General features: G+C 43.5%; 1 protein-coding gene across 5 annotated transcripts in view; it reads left to right on the top strand.

The window, feature by feature from the left end:
• MMEL1 (membrane metalloendopeptidase like 1) overlaps positions 1-26,505 on the top strand; it is a 67,868-nt gene that overhangs the window by 9,569 nt on the left and 31,794 nt on the right. The window contains exons 1-9 of one of the 5 annotated variants that reach the window (XM_073316631.2): positions 1,924-2,819; positions 3,594-3,757; positions 16,836-16,895; positions 18,424-18,585; positions 19,949-20,029; positions 21,826-21,921; positions 23,354-23,472; positions 24,229-24,294; positions 26,357-26,491. In XM_073316631.2, coding sequence (XP_073172732.1) covers positions 3,604-3,757; positions 16,836-16,895; positions 18,424-18,585; positions 19,949-20,029; positions 21,826-21,921; positions 23,354-23,472; positions 24,229-24,294; positions 26,357-26,491 — 873 coding nt within the window. In that variant the 5' untranslated portion in view covers positions 1,924-2,819; positions 3,594-3,603. Of the gene's footprint in view, positions 1-1,923; positions 3,758-16,835; positions 16,896-18,423; positions 18,586-19,948; positions 20,030-21,825; positions 21,922-23,353; positions 23,473-24,228; positions 24,295-26,356; positions 26,492-26,505 lie in introns of those variants that run through there. The other 4 variants (XM_073316630.1, XM_078849311.1, XM_078849312.1 and 1 more) reach the window with 4 other exon arrangements.

The raw sequence follows: 26,505 nt of genomic DNA, 5'->3' as shown, positions 1-26,505 counted from the left end.
CATATGATCTTACTATGGGTGCCTGCAGCCTAGTTAGCATGCTGTCTGCAATGTAAAACTGTAACAATAAAGCTATGAAATTGTATTGTGAACCAGCTCCTTGAGCCTGAATCTTTTGCCCAGGTTCAGGAAGCACTCTCTGGCAGCAGCAACACACTCGAAAGTGTAGTTCGAATGAACAAAAGCTATTGAATTGGGGAGGGTTTTAAACTGATGACTGTGGGTTTGTTTCCAATTAAAAACACAATGATGCTGACGGGATTGCAATGTATCACCTCCAGGGGTGACACCACATACCCCAGAAAATGTCCCAACTCAGGTTATCTGTACTCCAGTCTCTGCACTGGCTCCCCACCCTCGATGCAGGGTGCAGTCTAGGTCTTTGCCCTGATATTCAAAGCCTGTTGCCATCTGGCACCCTGAAGGAAGGCACCGTGAGTGAGACACGAGAGAGCTAGGCTCAATTCCCTGCTCTGCCAGAGACTTCCTGTATGACTTTGGGCAAGTCAAGTAAAGCCAGATTTTTAAAGGTATTTAGGCACCTAACTTCCATTCATTTAATGATTTCTTTAAGTCTATGGTAATGGTGCCTAAGCAGATAGACCTGCCCTGCCAGTTCTGTTCTGCTGGAACAATGAAACTATTGACCATGCAGGGAAAGCTTGCATGTGAGGGAGACAAGCTTTTTACTAGAGCGAGGCTATGGAACTGACTGCCACAAGAAATACAAGACCACTTCTTGAGAACTAAATCCAAAACTCATTGCTTCAGCTTGGTTTCCCTCCGTAAGTTGTTCTCACACACAGACATCCAGGATGCAGAAGTGAGTCGTGTTTCCAAACAGCCCCGCAGTTTGATTTTTATTCAGGCCCATCTCTGCTAAGAAAGGTTAACTTCAGAGGGGGTCCAGTGCAGCATTCCCCCACCTGACAGAAGCCCAGGCTGCAAGGCAAACCAGATGCATCACCCAATGGGTTTGTGGGGGGCAGAGCCCAATGGATTGAATTGTTTGTTTCCTTCTCTTATCCCAGGTGACAGTCGTTTTGTTGGCCCAGATCAACTCTGTAGCAAATTGCTATCAGGCACTCTCACAGGGCAAAGGGTACATATCTAAGCTTCTACATCTTACGGGAACTCAAACTCTTACAATCATTACCTATGTATAGGTATTGCTAGGCAGGAGGTTGGGTGAAACCTTGTTGAAGCAGCTGGCAGCCCTTCATTCACAATATGTGTAAGAAGCAGTTAAGCTCCTTTTGGACTTAGATAGCTGAAACAATAGGAGTCACCCCTCCCAAAACACATGGCACATGCAAGAACAGTCAGGAGCTGAGCTATGTGAGATAGGGGGATTTCAGTGGGGCTAAACGCAAACATAGGGGGCTTGGTATTATTTGGTGGGGCTGTGTGTGTGAGTGTCTGTCTGAAAAAGAGAGACCAGGAAGCAGCTTAGAAACACCACAGAAGCAATCAGAGAAGACAGCAGAAAGCCAAGGACAGCCAGAGAAGCACTTGTAGCATGACCCTGGCCTGAGAGAAGGCGAAGAGAATGCTTTTTGGGGCAGAGTGCTGGCTGGGAAAAGGGGCTTGAAATACTGAACAAGGAAACTGCCTCCAGTTTGATTCCTGCTGTGTTCAGGGAAATAGGACTTTGTGCATCCTTTGTAAATAAAGAGGATCGCAGCAAAGCAATACCTGACTTCCATCCTCCGTTTCTCCTAACAGAAACAATCAGCAAGACCCTGAATATTGGCTAACCACTTGGTTCAAAAGGGGCAACAATACCAAGATTAGCAAAGTATTAATCGTGGCAACAGCACATCCTTGCCTACAGAATCAAATCAGCCCGCAGAAAACACCACTGCCCCCCACCTCCCATGTACACCATTCCAGTGTCAGCTCTAGACATTATGGTTGCCAAATCTAAAAACTGAGGGGAAACCACATGCCCAACCTGCTCTCTCCTTAGCCCTCCTTCTTCCCTCTGCCGCCCCTCGATCCTTCCCAAGGCAGCATGAGTGAGGAATTCTCTGCGCTTCAGTACAGGGGGGCTGGAACAATTTGTATCGTGTGGGTGCTGAGAGCCATTGAACCAGACTGTGAACCCTGTGTATAATGGAAACCACTTCAAGCCAGGGGGTGCGGCAGCCCCCCCAGCACCCCTCGTTCCAGCACCTGTGCTTCAGCATGTAAATGAATGTGTTTTCAAACCAGAGTTCTTCTGCATATCACAGCCAGGAGCTCTTGGCACCCAGGGCAGTCTGGTCTCAGAGGAGCTTGCGTCTCTTCACAGAATATCGTTGTGTTTTCCAATCCATAGCCCACAACAACAGTAGTTAAATAAACCCAGCTGCGGAGGAAAAGGCAAGCGGATCCCTAGAAAGCAAGAAGAAACTTAGCAGAGCCTGCAGATGTATCTCTGGCTGCTTGCACGCACTGTTCAGTGCACAGCCTTCAATCTTTCTCTGCAGCGCAACCCCTCCTCCCGCTGCTGCTCAGGATCATTTGCTGGAAGCTCGGAGCAGCACACGGCTGAGCTCAGAAGTTTGGGAAGGGATCTGGGAAGACTGAGGAGCTGGAGGTTGGAAGCCCTCACAAACCAGCAGGCTGGCGCATATTCTGGAGTGGTTTTGAATTCCAAAACTTTCTGCTCTGCCAGGGAAAAAGCCAGCACAGCAAAGGCACTGACACCTGGAGGCATCTCTTTTGGATTCAGCTTCTTTTAGCAGAGCCTAGCAGGGCTCCCTGACTCCCCCCGGGGGAAAAGCTCTTTGAGAAGGTCCTGAGAGCAGCAAGACACTGGTTGAAAGGGTGGAGGGGTGAGTCACTCACTTGCCTTCCCCGGTGGGGGTAAGGGAGTTGACCAAATTGATCATGAGACTCTTCTTACACCGCCCATGGAGGGCTTCTTAGGGCGCTGCCCCACCAGGAGAACTGGGGCTGTGGCGGGAAGCCCCCACCAGCACATACTGAGCGCAGTCAGTTCTGTAGGCACTGGAGATGGAGAATGAAGTTGGGAAATCTGTGGACAACCAAATGGATAAGTGTGACGATGTGACGCAGCAGGGAGGGGGGAGTGTTGACCTGGGGATGTGCCCTGGGAATGGGAGACCTGAGAGCCTGTCACCTGAGCCGGGAGGGGGAGGTGACACCTCGGCCCAGGAACGTGGAGGGAGGCTGCAGCAGGGAACCGGCTGGGTGGGTTTAGTTTCAGTTTGGGGCTGGGTGGAGGAACGCAGGGAACCCCAGGGCTGGGGTCTAAGCTCCCTGCTCCCCCAGAAGGACTTGACTAAGGGCTCCTGGGTGTACCCACAAACTCTGTTTTGGACTGTGTTCCTGTTGTCCAATAAACCTGTTTTACTGGCTGGCTGAGAGTCTCAGTGAATCCCAGGAAGAGGGGGTGCAGGGCCTGGACTCCCCCACACTCCGTGACAATAAGTACATGTAATCATTAAGTGTTTGATTTCCCTCCCTGCCCTTCCCTGTGGTGATGTTCTGTGTCCCCTCTTGCCTGAGCAACCATGGATTTTGCCAACCTGGTAAGTTGCCAGGTGCTATTAATTTCTGATCCTCCTTCACCCCTCCTGTTTCAGAGTTACAATAATGGGGAAATCAGAAAGTCAAATGGATATTGTGGAAAAATCGACAAAATCTGGGAAGAAATCCTGGAGCTTTGTGACCATCGGTCTGTCTGTCCTGTTGCTGCTCATGACCTGTGCGGTGGTCGCCCTGGTGATCCTGTTTGCCAACAATAGAGGTAAGAAACCTGCCACTCTCGCCCTTCTCCAAGCCCCTTCTTCATTAACACACCCATAAGAGTCTTTTCTGCAGCACTAAATCAAAAAATGGGAGAGAAGGTGCAAACACCTCTGTCTGGGAGACTTTGTTTTCATTCTCTCCGTCTTGCTCTGGGCTCATTAACAGAGATGTTTATCTTCAGACACCTGCTTTTCTGTATAACTATGCAATGCAAGTGGCTTCGATCACTTGGATTAAATCCAAGATCTAGCAAATTTGATTTGACAGAGACCAAAACGTGTCACAGTCTTCACTGGGCAAAACGCGTATGCGACACACTCTGTGTGTGTGTTTCTGGAGGGAAAGTGTGCGTAAATTCTAACAGTTGGTATTTTTGTGTATTTGTAGAAGCCTAAGAGTCTAAATTCCTTTTAGGCAGAAGTTTGAAAGCAACAGCTGCCTACCAGAGCCACCTGGGGCGTTATTTCAGTGTAAAAACTGCTTTGAAAAATGCTAGCGAAGAGAGGTAACATAAATGAGGGCGCACAGGGCTGTTTAAAATGTCAGTGAGATGCAGTTCAGTGACTTTCATGTGACCATTTTGCCAGGGTGGACGTTGCTGAAGTGTATGAAATGGAAAGTGTCCCCATAACACCATGTTTTTCACTGGCACCTCAATTGCAAAACAATTTTTCTTAAGTGTTCCTTTAAACAATGTAGGCAGGGTTTGTAGCAGCACCTGCCTCCTGTTTGTCACTTTCCTGAACACCTCTTGATTTCAGAGCTTTGTTGAGATACTTGAGAATGAAATAAATGAATTCTAATGTCAACACTAAAGCAAGGCAGGGTTTCTTCTCTATATATTGTATCTGCATTCCCTACCTGCAGCGAATTGCTTTCTAAGGCACTCAGAAGTACCCCAACACTGCCAGTTTCCAAACAGCAATTCATGTAAAAGGCTCCTTTTGTTGCTGCTTGTACTCTTCTGCCACTAGCAAATGAATGTTATCAGCATTTGTTACAATTCGGGACAAAACTCCTGAGCGTTTGACACTCATCATGCTCAGCAGAAAGTTTCTCATATTTAATCTGTTACCCCTGGAGATGTGAGAAAAAATATCCCCGCTGGCTTCGTGTGCTACTGAGAACTGAAATTCCATTTCAAGGAGAGGATCTAGTGTCTTTAAATACTGAGCTGGAGCAGAATTCAAATATTTGGCTCCACAAAGGGTTTGTCAAATCTGTTTGGCAGTTTGCTTTGCCTGTGGGGCTGCTCTGTTCCAGGTTCAGATGAAGTAAAAAGTCAGCTGAGAGGGATGACCTGGACAGCTTGCAGCTGGACAATCTTAGGCCCCTTCACAAGGGTCACTAGAAAGTCTTTCACCAAATGCAGAGCAGAGTCTGGGTAAATCTCTCCTAGAATATACGTTAACAAGAGGGCAGCAGGCGTTGTTCAAATCTAGGCTCCAGGGTTGTAACTCCCAGTAACACAGCAACGGGGAAATGCAATTTGGACAGAATGTTCATGATGGGAGCAAGAACTTTTACTTTGTGTTTATTTATTTTATTTTAATTACACACGAGTGTTAAGGTTGGAAATGGGAACAGAGTCCTTGATTTCTAATTAAAAGGTACACAGATTCACAGCTACAGCCAAATACGGTCTTCATCAAAATGACACTTCCCTGGAAATGCTTCTTACAGAAAATGCTATTTAGCCAGCTGAAAATTAATAGGCTCATATGTCCTCTTTCCCCTCTTTGTTGCAAAACATTGCAGCTTATGCAGCCGTGTGACAACACTCTTTTGGACCAGCACTGATGAATCTTTTCGTAAGAGATCTGAGGGATTTTTGACCTCTAAAGAAGCCTTTATATCCCCAATGCCGGGCCCAAATAAGTCCAAAAGCAGAGGAAAGAGACAACTGCAGAATGATCTTGAGAGGAGGGTAGTCAGGGAGGAAGACAAAGGTGAAGGGATGTACTTTTGATCTGAATATGCCAGAGTCCTTTACATGATTTCCCCCATTCATTACCTTCCCAAAGGATCAGCCTCAGGGACACTTCCTGAATAGCATGAGAGTTATTAGCACAACCCCAAAAATTCCATCCCTGCATCACACAGGCTTTGGTCCCAAAAGCATCTTAACACTGATCCTATCATAATAGAGTATGTCAAGCCACAGTCAACCTTTATAAAAACACTGATGAATGCTATTTAAATGAAATTCTCCCACTATTGCCAACCCCAACTGTTCGAAAAAATTTGTTTCTGGTTTCAGAGCCTTTAGGGTTCTCACAGGTAATATTTGTAAGATTTTCTCCACAACCCTAAGCGTTAACATTATTATTATTGTTTTATTTATTCGTTGTAGTGCAGTAGCACCTAGGAGCCCTAGCCACAGACCAGCACCCTATTGTGCTAAGCGCTGTACAAATGGAGGAAAAGGACAGTCCCTGCCCCATAAAGCTTAGAAACTTAATTTTGTTTTTAATACAGCTGAGATTCTCAGGCAATCACATGCCTCCAGGTGCTGGGGCTTTAACAAAAATATGATCACAAGCTCCACAATGAAATTCTGAGAGCGAGCCATGCTCTTCACCTTTCATACTGGAGTGAATGTGGAGGAAGCGGAGTAACATGAATGTAAAACCAATCCAAATGAGAGGAGGGACAGGTCCAGAATGACAGAAGTTGGATGAATATTCAGCATCTGCTAATTCTTGCTTCAATTTATAAATTCATTTCCATCGGCCGTGCCCAAAGATAGCTTGCGTTTGCTTCTTAAGTGATATTCACCTGTCAAAGGCCTGGTAAGTTGCACCACTTAACTCCCATTTAAAACAGAGTGATGCAGCGCTGTCTGCAGACAGATGAATTGCAAACCTCCATGGACCAAGTTTTATCCATCTGAATTTGCCATGGAGAAATAATTTCAAAAACATAGGCACAAGTATCTGTGGGAAATTAATTTTAGATTTGTACACACAGGTATTTGTGCCCTAAATGCTTGCAAAGTCATCCAATAAGGTTACAGAAATAATCCCAAGGGGACTTGTTCAACCAATCACAACTGACCAATGCAGCACGTATATAGAATATCCAACAGTTGCTTAGAGCAGCCTACAATCAAGCTGTAGATTTTAAAATATTTGCAAATAGAGGAGCAAAAACTGCAAATAATAATAATAAATTGAGTGGTGTGTACAAATTGAGGAAATTGACATCCAGTACAGATATTCTCTGAAGAAAAGAAGCTAACTTCAGTGGATCAATTATGTGTTACAAGTAAACGGCTCAGCTTTAAGAGCGACACAGCCAATCTGCAATGTTGACAACACTTCTGCAGATGAGAACTGTCTGGGAAACAAGTGCCTGCCAAACGGTAACTGTGGATCTAATTGCTTTAATATGTGCCATCCTCAGCCATCTGTAGTCCTTGAAGAAGGGGGGGGGGAGGAGAGACACTCAGACAAAAGAAAAAATCAAAACCAAAAAACCCACACCACAAGGCCAGAGTATGCTTTGAACATATGACTGTGTCATTTGCTGGGTTCTCACCTTCTGAAAAGAAAGCTCAAAAAGGGAATGACGTGCAAAGCATGCTTGCATTCTGAAAATTTCGAACGACCCACTGCTCAGCAGAATCATTGTGCTGCCCTGACACTGTTGTGCTAAACAAGTCTAAAGACCCATTTATAAGTTCCTATAGTTTGTTACTGACTATGTTAAGCATGAATCCCAGTCCAGGGCCTGCTCTAAAGCTCACCTAAGACAATAGGATTCTTTTCATTGACTCCACTGGGCTTTGGATCAGGTTCCTGCTGAACTTTGACGTGTCTGTGGTAAACAGCAGACCTTTGAATGTGGAATAGCTCTTGCCACAATGACATTGACCTTCCCTCTCTCCCTTTGGGCCAGATCCTCAGCTGGTGTAAACCAGTGTTGCTCTGTTGAAATTTTGTCACTCAAGTTGGCTTTTTGATGGAGCTACCCCATAGCTACTCAAGCACTGACTTCCTGCTCACCTGTGGGGCTAATGGAGTCAGAGCTACAGCTGGGTGGCCTTCGAATAGTAAATTTGACCCCAAAATGCATTTTTCAGGGCACTGAAACTATTCACAAATTCAGGTCAAATTGTTTCAGCTGAAAAAAAAGGGGGGGGGGGAATTTGGAAGTGTTGAACTGTTTCAGAAACAAGAAAAGGAGTACTTGTGGCACCTTAGAGACTAACCAATTTATCTAAGCATAAGCTTTCGTGAGCTACAGCTCACTTCATCGGCTGCATACCGTGGAAACTGCAGCAGACTTTATATATACACAGAGAATATGAAACAATACCTCCTCCCACCCCACTGTCCTGCTGGTAATAGCTTATCTAAAGTGATCATCAGGTGGGCCATTTCCAGCACAAATCCAGGTTTTCTCACCCTCCACCCCCCCACACAAATTCACTCTCCGGGTGGAGGGTGAGAAAACCTGGATTTGTGCTGGAAATGGCCCACCTGATGATCACTTTAGATAAGCTATTACCAGCAGGACAGTGGGGTGGGAGGAGGTATTGTTTCATATTCTCTGTGTATATATAAAGTCTGCTGCAGTTTCCACGGTATGCATCCGATGAAGTGAGCTGTAGCTCACGAAAGTTTATGCTCAAATAAATTGGTTAGTCTCTAAGGTGCCACAAGTACTCCTTTTCTTTTTGCGAATACAGACTAATACGGCTGTTACTCTGAAACCTGTTTCAGAAACATTGATTGGAAACGGCATTTCACTTTGAAGTGTCTTTTCAAAACGACATTTCGTTCAACCCAAATGAAATGTTTGTGTTAATTGTCTTGATGATAAAAAGCAAAAAATTTCCACTGCAGCCACCAAACCAAACATTTACTTATTCACTCGGCTGTGTTCACAGCATCTCCAATAATCCGGTTTTTCCCCACTGCAATGCACTAGTCTTAATGTTAGTGTCAAACGCTGGCTCATGCATTATTCACCCCATTGTGATTTTTATACTTGGACATTTCAAAGTGCAGCCATCTAGCTAGACGTTTGTTTTGTTTTGGCTTTGGAGCTTTACAGAAAATGTATTAACCCATGAGTTATCCCTGCCCTATTATACCAGTAAGTCACATCAGGTTAAAAGAATGAGGAGTACTTGTGGTACCTTAGAGACTAACAAATTTATCTGAGCATAAGCTTTCATGGGCTAAAACCCACTTCATCAGATGCATCCAGTGGAAAATACAGTAGGAAGATAGATATATACACAGAGAACATGAAAAAATGGGTGTTGCCATACACACTATAATGAGAGTGATCAATTAAGGTGAGCTATTATCAGCAGGAGAAAAAAACCTTTTTTAGTGATAATCAGGATGGCCCATTTCTAACAGTTGACAAGAAGGTGAGAGTAACTGTGCCGAGGGAGGTGGAAATAAGCATGGGGAAATAGTTTTACAGGTTGTGCGTTAGTAGCCTACCGGAATATATCGGGCATTTGTATTTAGCAGTTTTCATCAGAGGATATCAAATTAAGACTCTTCATTGACGTATTTGGTTACAGTTCACACAAGTGTCACCATCCCTTTCCTCAAATTACACCAACAGGAAGATCTATCTATTATGATAAAATAGGATTTTTTTTTTACTGGCAAAGCAAGGCTGGAAAATGTAGTACACACAGCTTTGCAGTGTAGACTCAGAGTGTACATTTCCCACCTCTGGTGTTGTTTTCAAGCAAATTCATGTGAGGTTCAGGAAAAGAGCAATGGCAAAGCATTGTGCAAAGTGTTAGTCGGATTAGTCTGCAAAGCCCCATTGAGCATACTGGGGAGTAAGAGCAGGTGGCATTGGTCATATCACATAAAGCATCAACTCAGCTTGGTTTTGCCAGGAATTATACAGAGGTGTAATTGAGATAATTGAAGGGGAAACAAAAGCACCACTTTTGGAAGTAAGCTGAGAACCCTTCACAGGCCATTTTTAATGATCCACTTCGGTGACAACGTTTTAGAACTCCACATATGCTACAGAGGTTTCAAAACAGACCTGACGTCTCTCCTTCACCCAGCTCAATTACACTTTCATCACAGGGTCCATTTTCTAGTGCTTTGGAGTTAGATGCTTGCTGATAGAGTTTCAGTTCCAGCCTTTGAATCAAGTCATTTTCAGGGCATGGTCAGGAAAAATGCTTTGATGATAACTGCCATGTGGTGCAGTCTGGTCCATGAGAAATGATGGACGAAAATATGGTGGCCAGTCTTTTGGGAAATTATCTATCAGTCTGTCTTAGGGTTCTGTACTACTGCCCATCACCCCCACATGTGAGTTCGTTCCATGTGAAAGCAGATGCAACAGTGAAGTCCTAGCTGATGGTATGGGGTCTTTGGCACTTCTCCTTTTTGGGGTCTAAATTCTGTCCAGGTTAGTGATAGCGTTTTGATTGTTTTAAAAAACATTTATTACTATTTTTTGGTTGGTTGGTTGGCTGGCTGGGATTGAGTGGTCAGAAAGGCTGTCAATGTTGTGACTGTCATTCTTCTGCTGGAAAGGCATTTCATAGAGGAAGGCTTTGGAGCATTTTCTAAGGATGGTCAGACTCTGGATTAATCTGATTTCCTCTGGAAGTGTGTTCCATAGCTAGATCCCCTCAAACAAGAACGCTTTGTCCCTAGCTTTCATATGCTTCGCCTTGGGCTTTGTGATCTGCCTTGTCCCAGAAGAGTACAACTATCCCAAGGGTTTATAGATTGAAATTCACTCTTTGATGTAGCTGGGACTTGATCCATTAGTGGCTTTGAAAACTATGAACTGATCTTAATAAGAGAGAGGCTTAAGCTACAAATTTTCAATGCTGGTCATTTAGCTCCATAGTTGAGATTGATCATGTTATGAAGATTCAGCAGGAGCTTTTTCAAAATTGGGATCTGGGTTCAGATCCCGTCCCAGTTCCCAGCGGCCCCTAGACACTTCTCCCATCTGAAGTTAGTTGTTTATCCAAGCTTTGGGGTTAGAGTTTAGTAGTGTTGCTGAGCAACACCAGGACTAGTCAGTTAGAGGTTGGTGAACAGGTGCTGAGTGCAGAACACTTCCAACTGAAAAGAAATAATTGATCTGAAAAAATACATATACCTTAGTCCTGGCATAGGGCCCAATCCTGCCAAGGGCTAAGCCCCCTCTAACCGCTGTTGAGTGCAGGATCCGTCAACTTGATTAGCAGAAACTATGATTAAAACATAAAAGTGATCAGACTGTAGAAGTAGAATCCAGATAACATTGGTATTATCAAAAAGGAAAGTTTCTGCCAACCCTCTCGTGGTGGATGTGCAAAGGTTAAATAAAATGTGATGGGATAAAAAGAGGAGGAGCAGTAAGCCAATGTGACTGCAATTATAATACCTAGCTCTTACTTACTGTTTTTCATCCATAGATCTCAAAACACTTTACAAAGAAGGTCAGGATAATTATCCACAATGTACAGATGGGGAAACTGAGGGCACAGAGACATGCCATGACTTGCCCAAGAATCACTCAGGCCAGTGACACAGCCAGGAATAGAACCCAGATCTCCTTAAGCCCTGTCCCATGTTCTATCTACTAGGCCTCACTGCCTTAGTTCTGCCATGTGTGGATTCAGACACACATCAACTGTCGAAGACACACGTCACAGAAATGTTGTAGGATGACTAGAAGTCCAGCTCATGTAAATGAGCATTGCTTTGCTTGCCTCACAACAAAGTGATGGCTTTTCTTTGAGCTGGTGAAGATGAAAGACCGTAGCTCTTGCCTTTCATCCTGGAGAGACTAGCCAGGGGAAATGCTCCCCTTGAGTGTGTAACAGGTCACTGTAACGTTATCGCGCTGTTCAGTGTGATTAGCAGAGTAGGTGGCAACCGGGCTCAGAAGCAGGAGACCGGGGTCACCCTGCTACAGAGCTCAGCTGCCAATCAAGGAGAGGAGCACTTGTGAAGGCAGCACTGTGTTTAAATGGGCAACTGATATTTGGGCCAGGATACGTCTCTCTTTCTAACTTGCTTTCTTTTCTAATCCAATTACATGCTTCTGTTCTTTCACACAAGAGACTATTCTGCAACCTAATGCACTTACCATTAGGGAATGTGTCTGGATGTTCAACCTGTGTTCCCCTCAGGAGCCACTCTAAACAAATCATTGCCCTGCTTCAGCTCTACACCCTTCAGGTGCTTGGAGACGATTATAATTATCCCACCTCAGTATTATTTGTTGACATTTAATTGAAGCTCCCCTGAAATCAGTTTACACCAGCTGACGATGAGGTGTATTTAGTTCTTGTCATCTTTCCTAACCACGAGCCCATCCATTCCCCAGTAACAGGCAGGGACCTGGATAAATCAACTGGAGTAAGACTGGAGAGATCTATGTTCAAGTCCCAGCTCTGCCCAGACCACCTCTGTGACCCTGGGCCAGTCACTAAATAATCTCTGGGTGCATCAGGTCACTAACAGTAACAAAAAATAAAAAGGCCTGGTAATTATTCCATTCTCCCGTCTGTCTTGTTTATTTAGATTCTAAGCTCTTTGGGGCAGGGACTGCCTCTTACTGTGTGTTTGTACAGCACCTGGCTCAATGGAGCCCTGACCTGAGATGGGGCCTGTAAGTGTTCAAATTAGAACTTTAACATGCCAGAGACATTTCTGAATAGCCTTTTTCCTTTCAGGGTGGCGAGTTATTACTATTAGCCCAATGGAGGTATTTTATAATACATGCTGCTCTGTCCACAGGTAGGTGAGAAGAGACTGACAGATGCTGCAGACAGAGAGGGGTGTGGGTACGTGGTGCTGGGACACACAGGTTAGCATGTATGGACACTATTGGAATGGAGTGAGACAAAAGGGTTAGTGCCCTGCATTTAAAAGTCTTCGTTAGATAACTGTAGCATTTTACGACTCAGATCCCGGTGCCAACAAGTCAGTCCCACCCATTTGGACAGCTAGAAAAGTATGAATCACAGCATCTTTGGAGTAGCATGAGGGCCATAAACTGCTCTGGAACCTCAAAGCTTTCCTTGAACACAGTAGGGTTTCCAACCAAAGCCAAAGTTATAAGAGGGCCTCACTAAAACAAAGACTCTCAACCGTTTCTTTTCTTTGATCATCGTCCTTTTGCAGCATGTGTTGCACCAGCAACTGTGCATGTTTGGAATGGGCTGGATAAAGAACGTTTGTGTTTGTGTCTCTGAACCTCAGTGATGCCCAGGTCACTTCGAGGATGCACACAGCTACGAACGAGGGAGGAAGGACGAGCTTGTGGTTAAGGGCTCAGACAGCACCTAGCCCAATGGAAGCTGAAGCTGAATAAAAACAAAACATTTCAAATTTCCCCACAAGATAAAATTCCCCCCAAAAGTTTCATTTGGGGTCAATCGAAACATTTTGTTTTGATAAAATCAAACTGTTTCCTTCTGACATCGACTTTTTTCTAATTTCACACATTAGACAATCAAATTTAAATAATTAAAACAAAAAGTCCTTTCACACCTGGAAACTGTAACATTCCATTCCAAAAAGTTCAAAATGGAATATTTCTACCACTCCAAAATGCTTCTTTTCCAATGTTTCTTTCCCAATAAAATGTCATTGAAATTGACACTTTTCCACAAAAGGTTTTGCTTCCAACAAATCAGCATTTCAGACAGATGAATGTTCCTCTGGAAAATTTCTAATAAGAGGTAGCAGGTTCACTGGATGGACCTATTAGAAATGAAGTGGAGAAGCAAAATCACAAAACTCTTGTCTGTCATCTTGGGTCCCAGTTAAGAAAATGAGGAAGATTTTTAAGAGATACCCATCCTATTTCCAGCAGTCCAGCTTTTATATTGACTGTTACTGGAGGAGAAAACACTGAGTAATGAGACTTCTCTGTTCTTGTCTGATATATTTTACCTGCCAATGTACTAAGTGAATCTCAGGCTGAAGTGGCTCTCATTCTAATTAATCCATCCACACCCCTATGCTGTGGATGTAAAAATCAAATGCCTGATTCTCCTGAGTATGTGAGAATTTTTTTGTCCATGTTTTCCCTACTGCAGTTTATTTATAGCAGCCAGAAAAAAAATTTCCTCTCTGCTTTAATCCCATTTGCATTCTTTCCCAATTATAATTCCCAATTTGGGCTTCCTCTGCTGTTTGGTGTTAGCTTTCATTAGCCCATTGCAGGTAACCGTGTGTTCATGAAGACATCAAAGGCAGGGACCTCTTTCCTGAACAAGCAAGATCAGCGTGTACGCACAAATCAAAACATCTGAGGAGCAATTAGGCAAGTGGCATATCTGGCACTGGCCATTGTCAGAAGACAGGACACTGGGCTAGATGGACCATTGGTCTGACCCAGTGTGGCGGCTCTTATGTTCTTATTACAGAAATCAAAACGTCCCTGATCATGAGCTGAAAGCTGAGGAATATCTGACTTGTGCCAGATTTCCATCAAATTTTACCCCCACCCTCTGTTATTTATGTTATACATAGTTCTTTGATTGTCTCAAATGTGATTATAATTACTTGGTGTTCTATCCCTCCCAGAGGGGTTGCCTGGTCAAAATATGGTCTTCAAATGTTATCATTTTAAACAAGCCCAAACAGAAGAGAGAAAACGCCTGCTAATGCAATGTGTTTATCAGACATTTTATATGTCACTTGCAGTGAGGGCTATTGAAGAGCTCAACTGAAAAAGCATAGCCACATATTGTGTCTAATGGTAACACTTTGCTCTCTCAAAGCACCTTTCTCTGGGGGTCATGGAACAGGTTATTAACATCAATTAAGTCTCACAAGCCCCTATGAAGTAGGTCTGAAGTTACCTATATTGTGCAGAAGGGGAAACTGAAAGGTGGGGTAATTTGCTTTGTAAATTGTACAATGTGAAGTTCTTTCACCCCAAGCAGACGACTGATTCTAGGCTTGGGCACCACTTAAACCCTCCACGGAGGAGCTCAGATAGTGTATAGACATTCTGCTCTCCTTCTGCACAGGGATGAATTTCTCCTGTAGTCAATAGTTAAACCAGGAATAGAACCTAGGGACCTGATTCTCCCAGCAATATACGTTACTCCCACAGAATTCAGTGGAAGTCATACACATCCCACAGCAGAAGGCTAATTCCCCTCTGCATTGTGTTACCATTTATATCAGTGCAAAGCGTGTGAAAATGCCACTTCTCGACCTGGCCATGTTGTACAGTCGTATACCCACTGTGCTCTCCCTTTCAAGTGGTGTAAAATCATCTTAGGCAGTAAAGAAACAGGCCCAACACAAGTGGGGTCCCCATGATACTGACTAGAACAGTGCAAAATACACACATTTGTGGGGTGTGACTATTGCACTTTTTCCTCTTCCTCTCCTCGCCCGTCTCCTGTTCTCCCTTTATCTGCGATTTCAGTATGCCAATATTTGCACTCACATGAATGTTCATGCCTTTGATACATAAGCTGCTTGTCTGCATTGAAAAGGTTTGGTTTTTAGCTCAAAAAGTTATGCAGTTTAGGAACATTTTTCACAAAAATGGGCCTATTTTCAAGTTTGTACAATGTGCAAAAACCTCAAATTTTGAGTAGTTTTGTATGATGTCACAAATACTTTAATCGCCTCTGGTCCAGATTCCCAGTCCCCTGTCTAATTACTAGACCATAATTTGTGCAGTTTTTCTAACGCAGATTTCTACACACACACACTCCCACTTGGTTTAGCCCTGAATGCTACATTCCCAATCACAAGGGGTGCTGTTGCTGTTGGTTTCACTGATGAACTTCAAAGCACTCTTTTCCTCCCCACTGTTCTACGTCTACCTGAATTACTTTGACAGAGTCTACTCTTGGCAAACACCTGTATTCAGCTTGAATCGGTTTGCCCAATATCTCTGCACTAGAAACATTGCTGCACAAGAGAACCAAGTTTAATCCATTTGGAAAGTGATTTTTTGGTTTTTTTTCCCAGTGTGGGCCTCAGTGATCCTTTGCTTAACAGAAAGCAGCCAAGCACAAATGAGACTGAAATTATGCCAGGGAAAAGCATAGGCATAAAGCACACCACATCCAAACATTCCTGAACAATCCTGGAGGATTTGGGGAGCAGGCCAAACTCTGTAAAATACCAAACAATCCCAAACTCGGGGGGGGAATTTTGGATCTAGATCCCAGCTTTGTGGCCTGAGCAGATTCCTGTTTATAAAATTTACAACTAATGACAAGAATGTCCTTCACTAACATTGCACCTTCCTTCATCAGAAGCTCTCAGAGCAATTTACAAACACGAATGAAAAAAGCTTCACAGCATCCCTATAAAATAAGTGTGGTAATGCCCATTTTACAGATAGGGAAACTGAGATACAAAGAGATCAACTGACTTGTCAAGTGCAAGGACTATGCTGCATTTATGCCTAACTTTGAGGGCTTACTCAGGACCTAAGTGGTGCCTAGGTCTGGTGCAACTGGGCCAAGTCTGCACAGGGGTAAGTTTCACCGAGAGACAGCGAACAGCAGAATAGAAAAAAAGAGCCTAGGAGGAATCCTGCTTATAGCACACTAGAAGCACCTTATTCTACTTGGCTTTCAAAGCCACAGTTATTCTGAGAGAGGTTTTCACTGGCAGAAAATACCATCGCTAGATTCCAGGTTTCACAATGGTTTTGAGCCGCAACCCTGAATAGGAAAAAGTTAAACAAGGTGCTTTGTGCCATGAGCAGCTTGATAGAAATCACCGAAGATGGCATCCAACTTTCAGTAGCTATTGTCTGTTTTATCATAAAAGATTGTATCATAGAGACCATGGAGTGGATTAGCCTGGGAATTGAACTAGTCTCTCAACCCCCTTCAAATGAGCTGTGCTCTCATGGCAGGGCAGCCTGAGAGACGCTTTCATTGTAGCTGCCCTCACTGCACCTATTCTTCAGATAGACAAAGGTCTCTCATCCTGGCCTCTTTCCTTGGCACTAGAATTCACTTCCTTTAAAATAAAATAAAAAGAGCCCAGGTGAGCTCAGAATGAAGTCGAGCCGTGGTGGAGTGTCAGCTGTTCCTTACGTAAGTGAATCGTGGCATCATGTGGTTTTATTCTCCCCCACAGATACGCAGCATGGTACCAATGCCGGCAGCATATGCATTACTCCGGGATGTGTCGCAGCAGGTAATAATTCTTCGTCTGTACCCTGGCTGCAGAGGTGTCATGTCAGATGTACGCACTGCCCCCAACTCTCACCCAAGCCCAGGAAGAGACTGTGACTGTCCTTTAAAAGGAAAGGAAAAGATGATTGAAATGATGCTCAGGAGCTGAAAGGAATGAAAGTTCCCGTTTGGCTGCATTAATAATACTAGCATTGCTGATTTGAATCTTGGGCAGGATTTCCAAAAGCACCTGAGTGATTTTGGAACACAAGTCCCATTGACTTCAATGGGACTTTTGCACCTAAGTCACTTAGGCACAATGAGACTTGAGCTGTTAAGTAAGGGGCTTTTGAAAATCCCACCCTTTGTCTGAAAGTGAGCCATCCTGCTGCACCCTACCTAGCATTGACCAGCCAGGTAAGCAGCTACTTGTTCATTCTCATTCAGACTCATTCAAGCTATCTGAGAAAACAACATAAAAGGGAAAAATTCTCTCCTGGGATCCCCACTCTCAGTTAATTCAGTGGTGTTTTTGTATGTGGAATCAGGGCAGACTATACTATAGAAATTTGCCTTGTTGATAAGAGATCAGATCTGCTGCGTGGACTGAAGAATAATTTTTCCCAAAGCTGGCTGCACATATCAGCATTCAAGGGTTCCATGCCTCAGTTTCCCCATCTGTAAAACAATGGTACTTCTTTTATGATGTGCTTTGAGATCTGTGGATGAAAAGCACTATCTAAGAGCTACATGGTATTGTTATTGTATCAGTGTTATTATCTGCACCTGGCACTAATAGGGAGAAGTCTGGCACTCCTTTGTGCAGGGGGAAATTACCATTGGGGGTCAATAGCCCTAGGCAGGAGGCTGCAGGCTGAGTGACTTCAGCCACATAATAAAAAGCACAGCAGCCCCTGCCCAACCAACTGTTCTGCTTGTAGGTCTTATTTCCCCTCTCACTGTCCATCAGAATGTGCAGTACTTGTCATGCCTTTATGCGGCAATGTCACCACGGGGGACTACCACTTGCAGCCAGTCAAAGCCCTGCTGAAGGGGTTTGCCAGGGTGGAAGTTTGCCCTGTGCAGATGGCTCGTTTAAAGTCCTGCACACCACTGGGTCCTTGCACTGAGGGTTTAAATGGACTGGAAATGGTGCTTAGGGCTTTTTGCAGTCCCATTGCACCAGAGTGAATCTTACCCCAGATGAGTAGTATGAAGATGAAAGATCTGTTCTGCAGAGCACCTGCTTGGGAAACATACCTGTGTCCTTGCTCAAGGAGGGAACCGAGCAGTGATCCCTCCCTGAATAACCTCAGAGCATTATGTGCAGCTTGGACATCCGATGCAACTCAGGTATCTAGTTTTTGTGATACGTAGCTGCTAGATTTCAGAGTAGCAGCCGTGTTAATCTGTATTCACGAAAAGAAAAGGAGTACTTGTGGCACCTTAGAGACTAACCAATTCACCGGATGAAGTGAGTTGTAGCTCATGAAAGCTTATGCTCAAATAAATTAGTCTCTAAGGTGCCACAAATACTCCTTTTCTTGTAGCTGCTAGAATACTTCAGAACATGGATCCAATGACTGAGCCTTGCACAGACTTCTATCAGTACGCCTGTGGGGGCTGGCTAAACCGGCATGTCATCCCAGAAACCAGTTCGAGATACAGCATTTTTGACATACTGAGAGATGAACTGGAGATCATCCTGAAAGGTAGGACTGGGACAGGGTTACAGCATGTATGCAAAATAACGAGCCTGAGCATCAGAAGTTTGAACTATATATCCGCCCACCCGCTCCCCAGAAGTGGTAGCCAACACAATTAAATCTGCATTAAACCAATGCATTCACTCCCCTACCCCAAAAAATACCATTGCCCCCATGGTCTGTAAAACCATGAAAGAGGGTCGAAGTAATTTTTAGTCATGGCTTCCTAAACAAGAGCTAGAGCCTCATTCATAAATCAACATAGCTTCATTCACGTCAATGGAGTGACATTGATTCATACCATCGGAGGATCTGATCCGGACTCTTGAAAAAAGCCATGCGTCCGTCTCAGGCCAGGTCTAGACTTTACAATGTTTGCCAGTACGGTGATGTCAGTTAGGGGTGTGATTTCTTACAACATTTTTATTCCAGCCAAAGCCCTTGTGTAGACGCACTTATACAGGCAAAAACATCCTTTTGGAAGGATAGCTTATTTCATTTGGGGGACTGGTATAAGCTATGCCGGCCCAAGCACTCCTTTGCCAGAATATTAGTAGTAGCAAAAGCTGTATTACGCAACACCTAAGAGCCCTAGTCTTGGAGCAGGCTCCATTGTGCTCGGTGCGGTACAAACACAGAACACAAAGATGGTCCCTGCTCCCAAAAGCTCAGTCTAACCTGTGTGTAGGAGGGTTTGTCTGAATAGCCCTACCAGCAAATGTCTCTCGCGTAGACTAGGCCCCATCCAGCACTCGATCTGAGTGGGGGATGGGTGCAGAGGTGGTGACAGGGGGATTTCTCACCACCACTGTGTTTTTTTTAAATAAAGAAAAGTTGACTTATGTCATTCCCCCTCCCCCCCCGCAACGATAGGCATGATAAAGCCAGCCTTTGCCAACGGCCACCACACCACAATTACGGACATACCACGGTTGTGTTTGTGTAATTGGTGTTAACAGCTGGCAACTGTCGGGTAAAAAATAAAAATCAACATGTGGCATAGTGACATGCTAAGTAATGAATGCCCTGGTACCTGCAATACCCCATCTCTGGACCAGGCCTTTCCCCTCCAGCCCCTCAACGCACAAACACTGAAAGGGCGGCTCCGGTCCCACTGAAATCGATTGGCCTTGTGACATTGACTTCAGTGCGAGTAGGAGAAGCTGTGTGTGTGTGTGTGTGTGTGTGTGTGTGTCCTTCACAACCTCCCCCTTCCTGTACAATAGTTCCAGTACAGAGCACTCTGATTTCGTGGTCAATGGAGCCAGTGGGTGCTGATTGTTGCTGGCATTCCTACACTAGCACTGATTCAGATGATGAGGAAGGTTACCCAGGGCACTGTCTCACTGCAGTGGTTCCATCCCTCCAGGTGTGCTGGAGGCTCCGGAGCAGGGTGATCAAGAAGCCTTTCGGAAAGCTAAAATGCTTTACACTTCCTGCATGAATGAGAGTAAGTCTCCTCTTCTGCTGCTGCTATACTTGTGAAAGTAACAAACCCACCCTTCGGGCAAAACCTTCCCACCAACATCGCTCTCTCTCCAGGTCTCCCCTGAAAACCCTGCCTTTCTGCCGGAAGATGACTTGAGTGCACACTCAAGTTTTTATTTAGGGTGTGCATTCTGGGATATGGCACATTAGGTAATAGGTTAGCCACTTCTATATGAGGAGCCTGCCTTTCTGAACACAAACATCCAGTCATGAGTCTTATCCCATGTTCTCCTGGGACCCAATACAAGTCCCACACTGAAGTCAATGGAAGTCTTCCTGTTGGCTTCAGGAGGAGTTGGGTCAGGTCCCTGGTATATTCAGGAATGGCAGCTCAAGGAGCGTGTCCCCCAAGAGTCATCTACAAAACCAACTGTTGGGCAAACACTACAGAACTCCCACTCTCCAAAAATGATGGAACTTAAATGCCAGAAAGCAGCATTATATGATGAGGATTTTGTTCTCGTAATCAAAGTAACGAGTAACTTCTAGTAGTTCTGAAGGCAAAGGAGAATGTTTCTAAAACATCTGAAGAAAATCAGCAAAACCCTTCTTTGAGTTACATGTGGACAGTGCAAGATTTAGGATGCTTCTAAATATTATTTCTTTGCTTTAAATTATTTGAGTTTTATAAATGACGCAATGGGTGACTAAACTCTTGTCACTTAGCAACTCCATGTGGTTTTTTAAATGAAACTTTCTTTGCTTTTGAAGTCATTTACAAGCAGAACAAAATGTGATTAAGGCACAGAGTAATGATTTCTAAAGCACCTCAAACACATGTTCATAAAGAAAGTAGGCATTTAGGAGCCTAAGTGTCTTTGAAGGTCAATGAAATATAAGCTTTTCAATGCCTACATTTTACCTGAGAAATCTAGTCTATCTTCATTGGCAGATAACGGCTTGTAGGAGAGAATTTGAAGATTATGTGTATGGATTTACAGAACATACACAATGTGTTATAAACGACTGTGTGTGTGTGTGCATACTACACCACTTAGAAAAATTATGCGGTATCAGACAAAAGCACTAGTTTATGATAGTGATGCTATCTTATTATTAGTTAATTTTATATTGTGGGAGTGCTGACAGGCCTCACTCAGGGACCAGGCTCAATACTGTAATGTTATAAGGGACACAGAGTGGAAAATTCACCCACAGTTAATTACTTGGTCATAATTCTGTATAATTCTGTGTAATTCTGAAGAACTTTTATCCTTGGATAAGAACTTCTGATTTATACAGAGAAACACTAGCCTCAGTCTCCATCTTTGTGTGTTCACTGCCCATGCATTATAATGTTCTACGAAGGTGAGGACTGAAGCAGACCAAAAGCTTATAAAACAAATCAGGGGCCCAAGAAACCAGGCTGAGGTTTCAGACACCTACCCTCCCTTCTCATAGGTGTCACAGTTACCCTAATAGCTTTGCATGGAATTCATCAGTTTCACAAGTCAAAACCCACCAGAGGATTGGGGTTTGTCTGAACCCCAGAATGAGTCACAAAACACCCCCCAAATCACTAACTCTTTCACCCTGTGAACAGAACATTTCATGTTCAAAGAGTTCTTGTTAGGATACGGTTACTGCCCAGTAGAGTTGAAAGATGACACCACGATGTGTAACACCATCCAGGTTCATAGGAGACTTTTAGAATCTGCCTTCAGCTGCTTAGGTCAGTCTAAATTTTCATCCATTCTTCTTCGTTTCTAGTGAATCAAAAACAGGACTTTACATTTATTTCCTCTTCTTCCTCCTCAGGCTTCATAGAGCAGCGAGATTCATTGCCCCTGTTAGAGGTTTTAGCTATGGTTGGAGATTGGCCAGTGGCTTCAGCAGATTGGAATATCACCAAAGGTAACAGTGTGTACTCAGAGAGCTCTACCTTGTCAGGTTAGGGTAATTTATCTTCCTAAAGAGGCTGATGTCATTGCATCACATCTCCCCGGAGGCTTTCCTTAACGAAGTTCTGAGAGACATTCACACATCATTTAGAATGCATCCATCTGCATAAACAAGAAGGCCTTGATTTAATGCCTGCAATCAAAGATTTCAGAACCCTGTTTTATAGACACAGATCATTTTTTTGCAATAAATAATCCAGGTAAAGGGCAGATAACTTTTAAATGATAAAATATGAACAATTTTAAAACCTCAAGACAGGCACAAAATCTGAAAGTAGAAACCCCAGAGTTTTTTACAACTTTTAGATGCAAGTTTCCAAGGTGCACACACCCATGCAAAAATTGTGCTCCTATATTTTTGTATGCAACTATCATAATTAGGTCTTGAACCATCACAGGTTAACTAGGCAACAATATGGTGATTTGTAGCATAGGTGTGTAATTGCATATACTTTTTTGCATGCACATATTTGTATTTTTGACATTTAGTTACCAAAGTGGTAGTTGCTTTACAGATGCTATAGGCCATTAGAAATGAACCTCCCTTTTATTAAACAAAGAAGATCTGTCATCAGAAACATGAAAAAAGAACAGGTCTATTTAGATACCACGGTGATGGGCATGTTCAAATGCCTGGGCAGGTGGATAACTAGCGCCTGGTGTGATGTATGGATTATACACCTCAGTGTGGGAGTTTAAAAAGCACTTAGCATTAGCCAAACTCTGCTCCCATTGGAGTCAATGGGTTACATCAGTGGTTGGCTTCCCTGGAAGCAGAATTACATCAACACTGGTAGCTTTTGAAAATCCCACTCCTAATCTTCAAACTGGCAATGAAGAAATGCCCATTCCTTTTATTTCGTCTTGCCCCTACAAGACCCTCCCATCCAGGAAGTGCAAGGTGAACACCCTCCTCGTCTCTCTTGTCCTTCCTTAAAACTCATCTTTTACACAAAGCCCGCCAGCATTGACCCCCAGCTTAGAGCGACTGTCTCACTTCTATCCAGCAAAACCCAGGCCAGACACTAACATAGGGACATCAGTGCCTTGTGCATCTGAACTGTTTTGTCTGTATATCTAAACATTCTGCTTGGAGCAAGAATTGGGTTTTCCTGGGGCTGTGTGCTTTGTGCAAGGTAGAATTGTCCAGCACTTACACTAAGAAGAAGAATGATGAATAATCAGTTACAGATAGAGAAGTCCCACTGGGATCACTTTGTTCATCCACTCCCAACCAGTGCAGGATTGTTCCCTACAAAATATTCTCAAGTGCTCTGCCCAGTCTGATTTTAAATTACGTAAGCAATAGGCTTACAATATATGAAACTTAATTACCCTTGATGCACGTCAATAAACAATGCATATTTTCCTCCTATTTCCCCCAGAGCCAAATTGGAGCATTGAAGAAAAACTCTCCACACTGAACTCCAGATTTAACAAACGAGTCTTCATTGATATGTTCGTATGGAACGATGACCGGGACTCCAGCAGACATATCATTTATGTAAGAAAAATAATAGGGAACTACATCTCCATAAGTCCCAGTACTCCAGATTCACAAAGGGTCGCTATTTGCATTGCATTTAGACATGCTTTCCATAAGCACTGATTTGTACTGGTGGGCATTCCAAACATGGGCAAAATGTGCATATTAAAAAAAAAAACCTACAAATCTATTCATGGTACCCCAAACAGTATCAAACACATGTTGATGCAGATCCTATACTGATTTACACCCACTGGGCCACTGTAGAGTGACTTACCTGGCAGGGTTCAATAGATGGCGTGAAACTCTACTGCAGATATCCAATGAACATAGCTAGTCCCTACATAACTATGAATATCGTTAGTCTCATATCTTTTATTGTTACAAATGAAATCTAGCCCAGGAGTGAGCAGCATCGTCTCTGGCAGGTTACTTTATTTTGGTCTTTCAGAGGTCTCAATGGTCACTGAAAAATCTTGCCTTATAACCCAGGATAAGTATCCATCTGATACTACCCTAGAGAGTAAGAGTCAGATCTTAGTCCCATGCTTGGACCTCTGAGAACTGGAGGTAGTAGTTCTGGCTTTCATCTCACTTCCAGCTCCAAGGAATAATAGGCTAAGCTTGCTACTATAGTGGGTTTATCATGTAACAGAGTGCTATGGTCCTTCCAGTGGTCCACGCAGCTTTTCACGTTGCTCTTGAATGACCCCTTCTTGCCAGCCAGTCTCACTGCTCATCACTCACTACAGATATGTATTTGATTTCCTTCAGATTGACCAGCCCAGTTTGGGAATGCCATCCAGAGACTACTACTTTAATGGTGGCAATTACGGAAGAGTAAGTACTCCGGAACTTTGCTACTAAAAATTGCCTTTCACTAATCATGTGCAGGTGAACACGGCTTTTACAAACCACAGATAGCTGAATCTTCATGTTCTCCAACAATCGCAGTTAGACTGTGGAACTCATTGCCACAGGATGTCACTAAGGCCAAAAATTTAGCAAGACTCGAAGATGGATTGGACATATAAATCAATAACAAGACTATCCAGAGTTGCAATAGTTAATGCTAACAAAAAGAGTACTGGAAAGGAGATAAAACCTCGTGTTTCAGGGTTTAAACCAATCTCTAATTTATAGGGATAGGGATGAGCCCTTTATGTGGGGCAGATTATCCCACATCTGCCTACTGCAGGGTTTCTTATACTATCCTCTAAAAACATCTGGTACCAGCCATTGTCAGAGACAGGACACTGGACTAGATGGACTGCAGGTCTGATCCAATGTGGTAATTCTTTTATTCCCATATTTCTACAATATGGGGATTTCATACAAATCCGCAAATTCATTCTGATAAACCCCAACTGTAGAAGGTTTCAGATATCCACCAAGACAGACAATTCCATTCACGAAATCAGGCTTGACTTGGACAAATAGAAGGAAGATGAATGGACCAGATCCTCAGCCGATGAGAATCTGACCCTGTATGTGTTGGGTGATCCTTATTTTTTTGCTGTGAGTTCCAAAAACTACATGAACATTTGGAGGCACTATTTTGAAACTGTTTCACTTTCCTCCACTGCACAGATCAAATTTGTTCACTTTCTCCGTCTTGCTTGCTTTTCTTTGTAAAATGCCTGGCTGAGCCGCTGCAAATGTAGATGGATAGAGATAATTTGTCAATTTCAGGCCTGAAAATTCTTTAGAAGCTCTTTTTATTTTTGTAATTATTTCATGCTAACTGAGTAGATTTGCAGCCAAGCATTAAATTGAATTTCCTAATGTGAATGAAGGGGGAACCATGTAGACAATGATCAAACATTTCAGACTCAGTTGCATATTACAGGAGTAGGGGCCTGATCCAAAGCCTGTTGATATCCCTGCGTGTCTTTCCGTTGACTTCAAGATCATGCCTGTAGTGAGATATAATCCCAAGACTTTCTTCATCCAAACTACACAGCTGTGAGATTTTGATGGCAGCAGATCTGCCGGCATCCTCACCTCAGCCACCTTAACAAATTGTGATTCCTATGTCCTGTGTCCCATATTGTTCTGTCCATGGAATTCAGCATGTGCACTAGCTCAATACTCTTGAGGTACTATTTCGAGAATATGGCCAAAGTCTTCTGACATTCACAGACTCCATCGAGCATGTGTTGAAGGCAATCGTCTACAGAACTTCTTAGAGATACAGTGGAACTTGCAAAACAAATCAAGTACTTCATAGTGCTGGATTTGATCTAAAAGGGAAACAAAATTGTACTGGAAGTGGCACCAGGGTGTTTTGAAAGTGGGCAGGCCGGACAGGGCCTTGTCTGTTGGAAGTGAGCTCCGCTACTGCAGGTTTCATTTGCATGTTTTGCAAATTTTTTTGAAGGGGAACGGAGAGTGAAAATGATGCATCATGCCCATGGAAGCAGAAGGCCAAGTGCAATACAGCTGTGATCCAAAAATTAACATAAAAAGACAGTATTTGAAGTGAATCAACCTCAATGGGCTCCCGTTCTTGGGAGAGGCATCTCCGTGCTACTGTATGATAATAACAATAGAAAAAAGACAAGCTACATGGACGAGAGAAGTTTGCATTGAAAAGACAAGGGCAGAGTCTGAGCTGCAATGCTTGGCTTGGGAACCAAATTTTGCCAGCGTTCAGGGTTGTTAAGATCTAGGGGCTTGGTTCAATGACTTCTTTTTATTTAGCCCCATGGTTCATTCTCGGAGCATCTGCTGATTTCCCTAGAACTCCCTCAACAAGATACACCACAGAAAATCTCTCATACTGGTGCTATTATAAACCTGAATTTCTGGATAAGATTGCCTTGATAAGTGGAGAAAATGTAGATAATTAACCTTATAAAAATTACACAGACATACAAGGTTTCCTTTCATGTGTGTTTAGGTGCGGGAAGCCTACCTGCAATTTATGATCACCATTGCCAAAATGATCAGAGAAGACAAGAATATGGCAAAAGACAACAATTTTGTCCAAAAAGAAATGGCAAAGGTTATGAAGCTTGAAACTGAGATTGCACACGTGAGTATGGGAGA

The sequence above is a fragment of the Lepidochelys kempii genome, chromosome 18, assembly GCF_965140285.1.
Source record: "Lepidochelys kempii isolate rLepKem1 chromosome 18, rLepKem1.hap1, whole genome shotgun sequence".
In the NCBI taxonomy this organism is placed as follows: Eukaryota; Metazoa; Chordata; order Testudines; family Cheloniidae; genus Lepidochelys; species Lepidochelys kempii.
The sequence above is the reverse complement of the archived record's forward strand: the minus strand, read 5'-3'. Positions and strand labels throughout refer to the sequence as shown.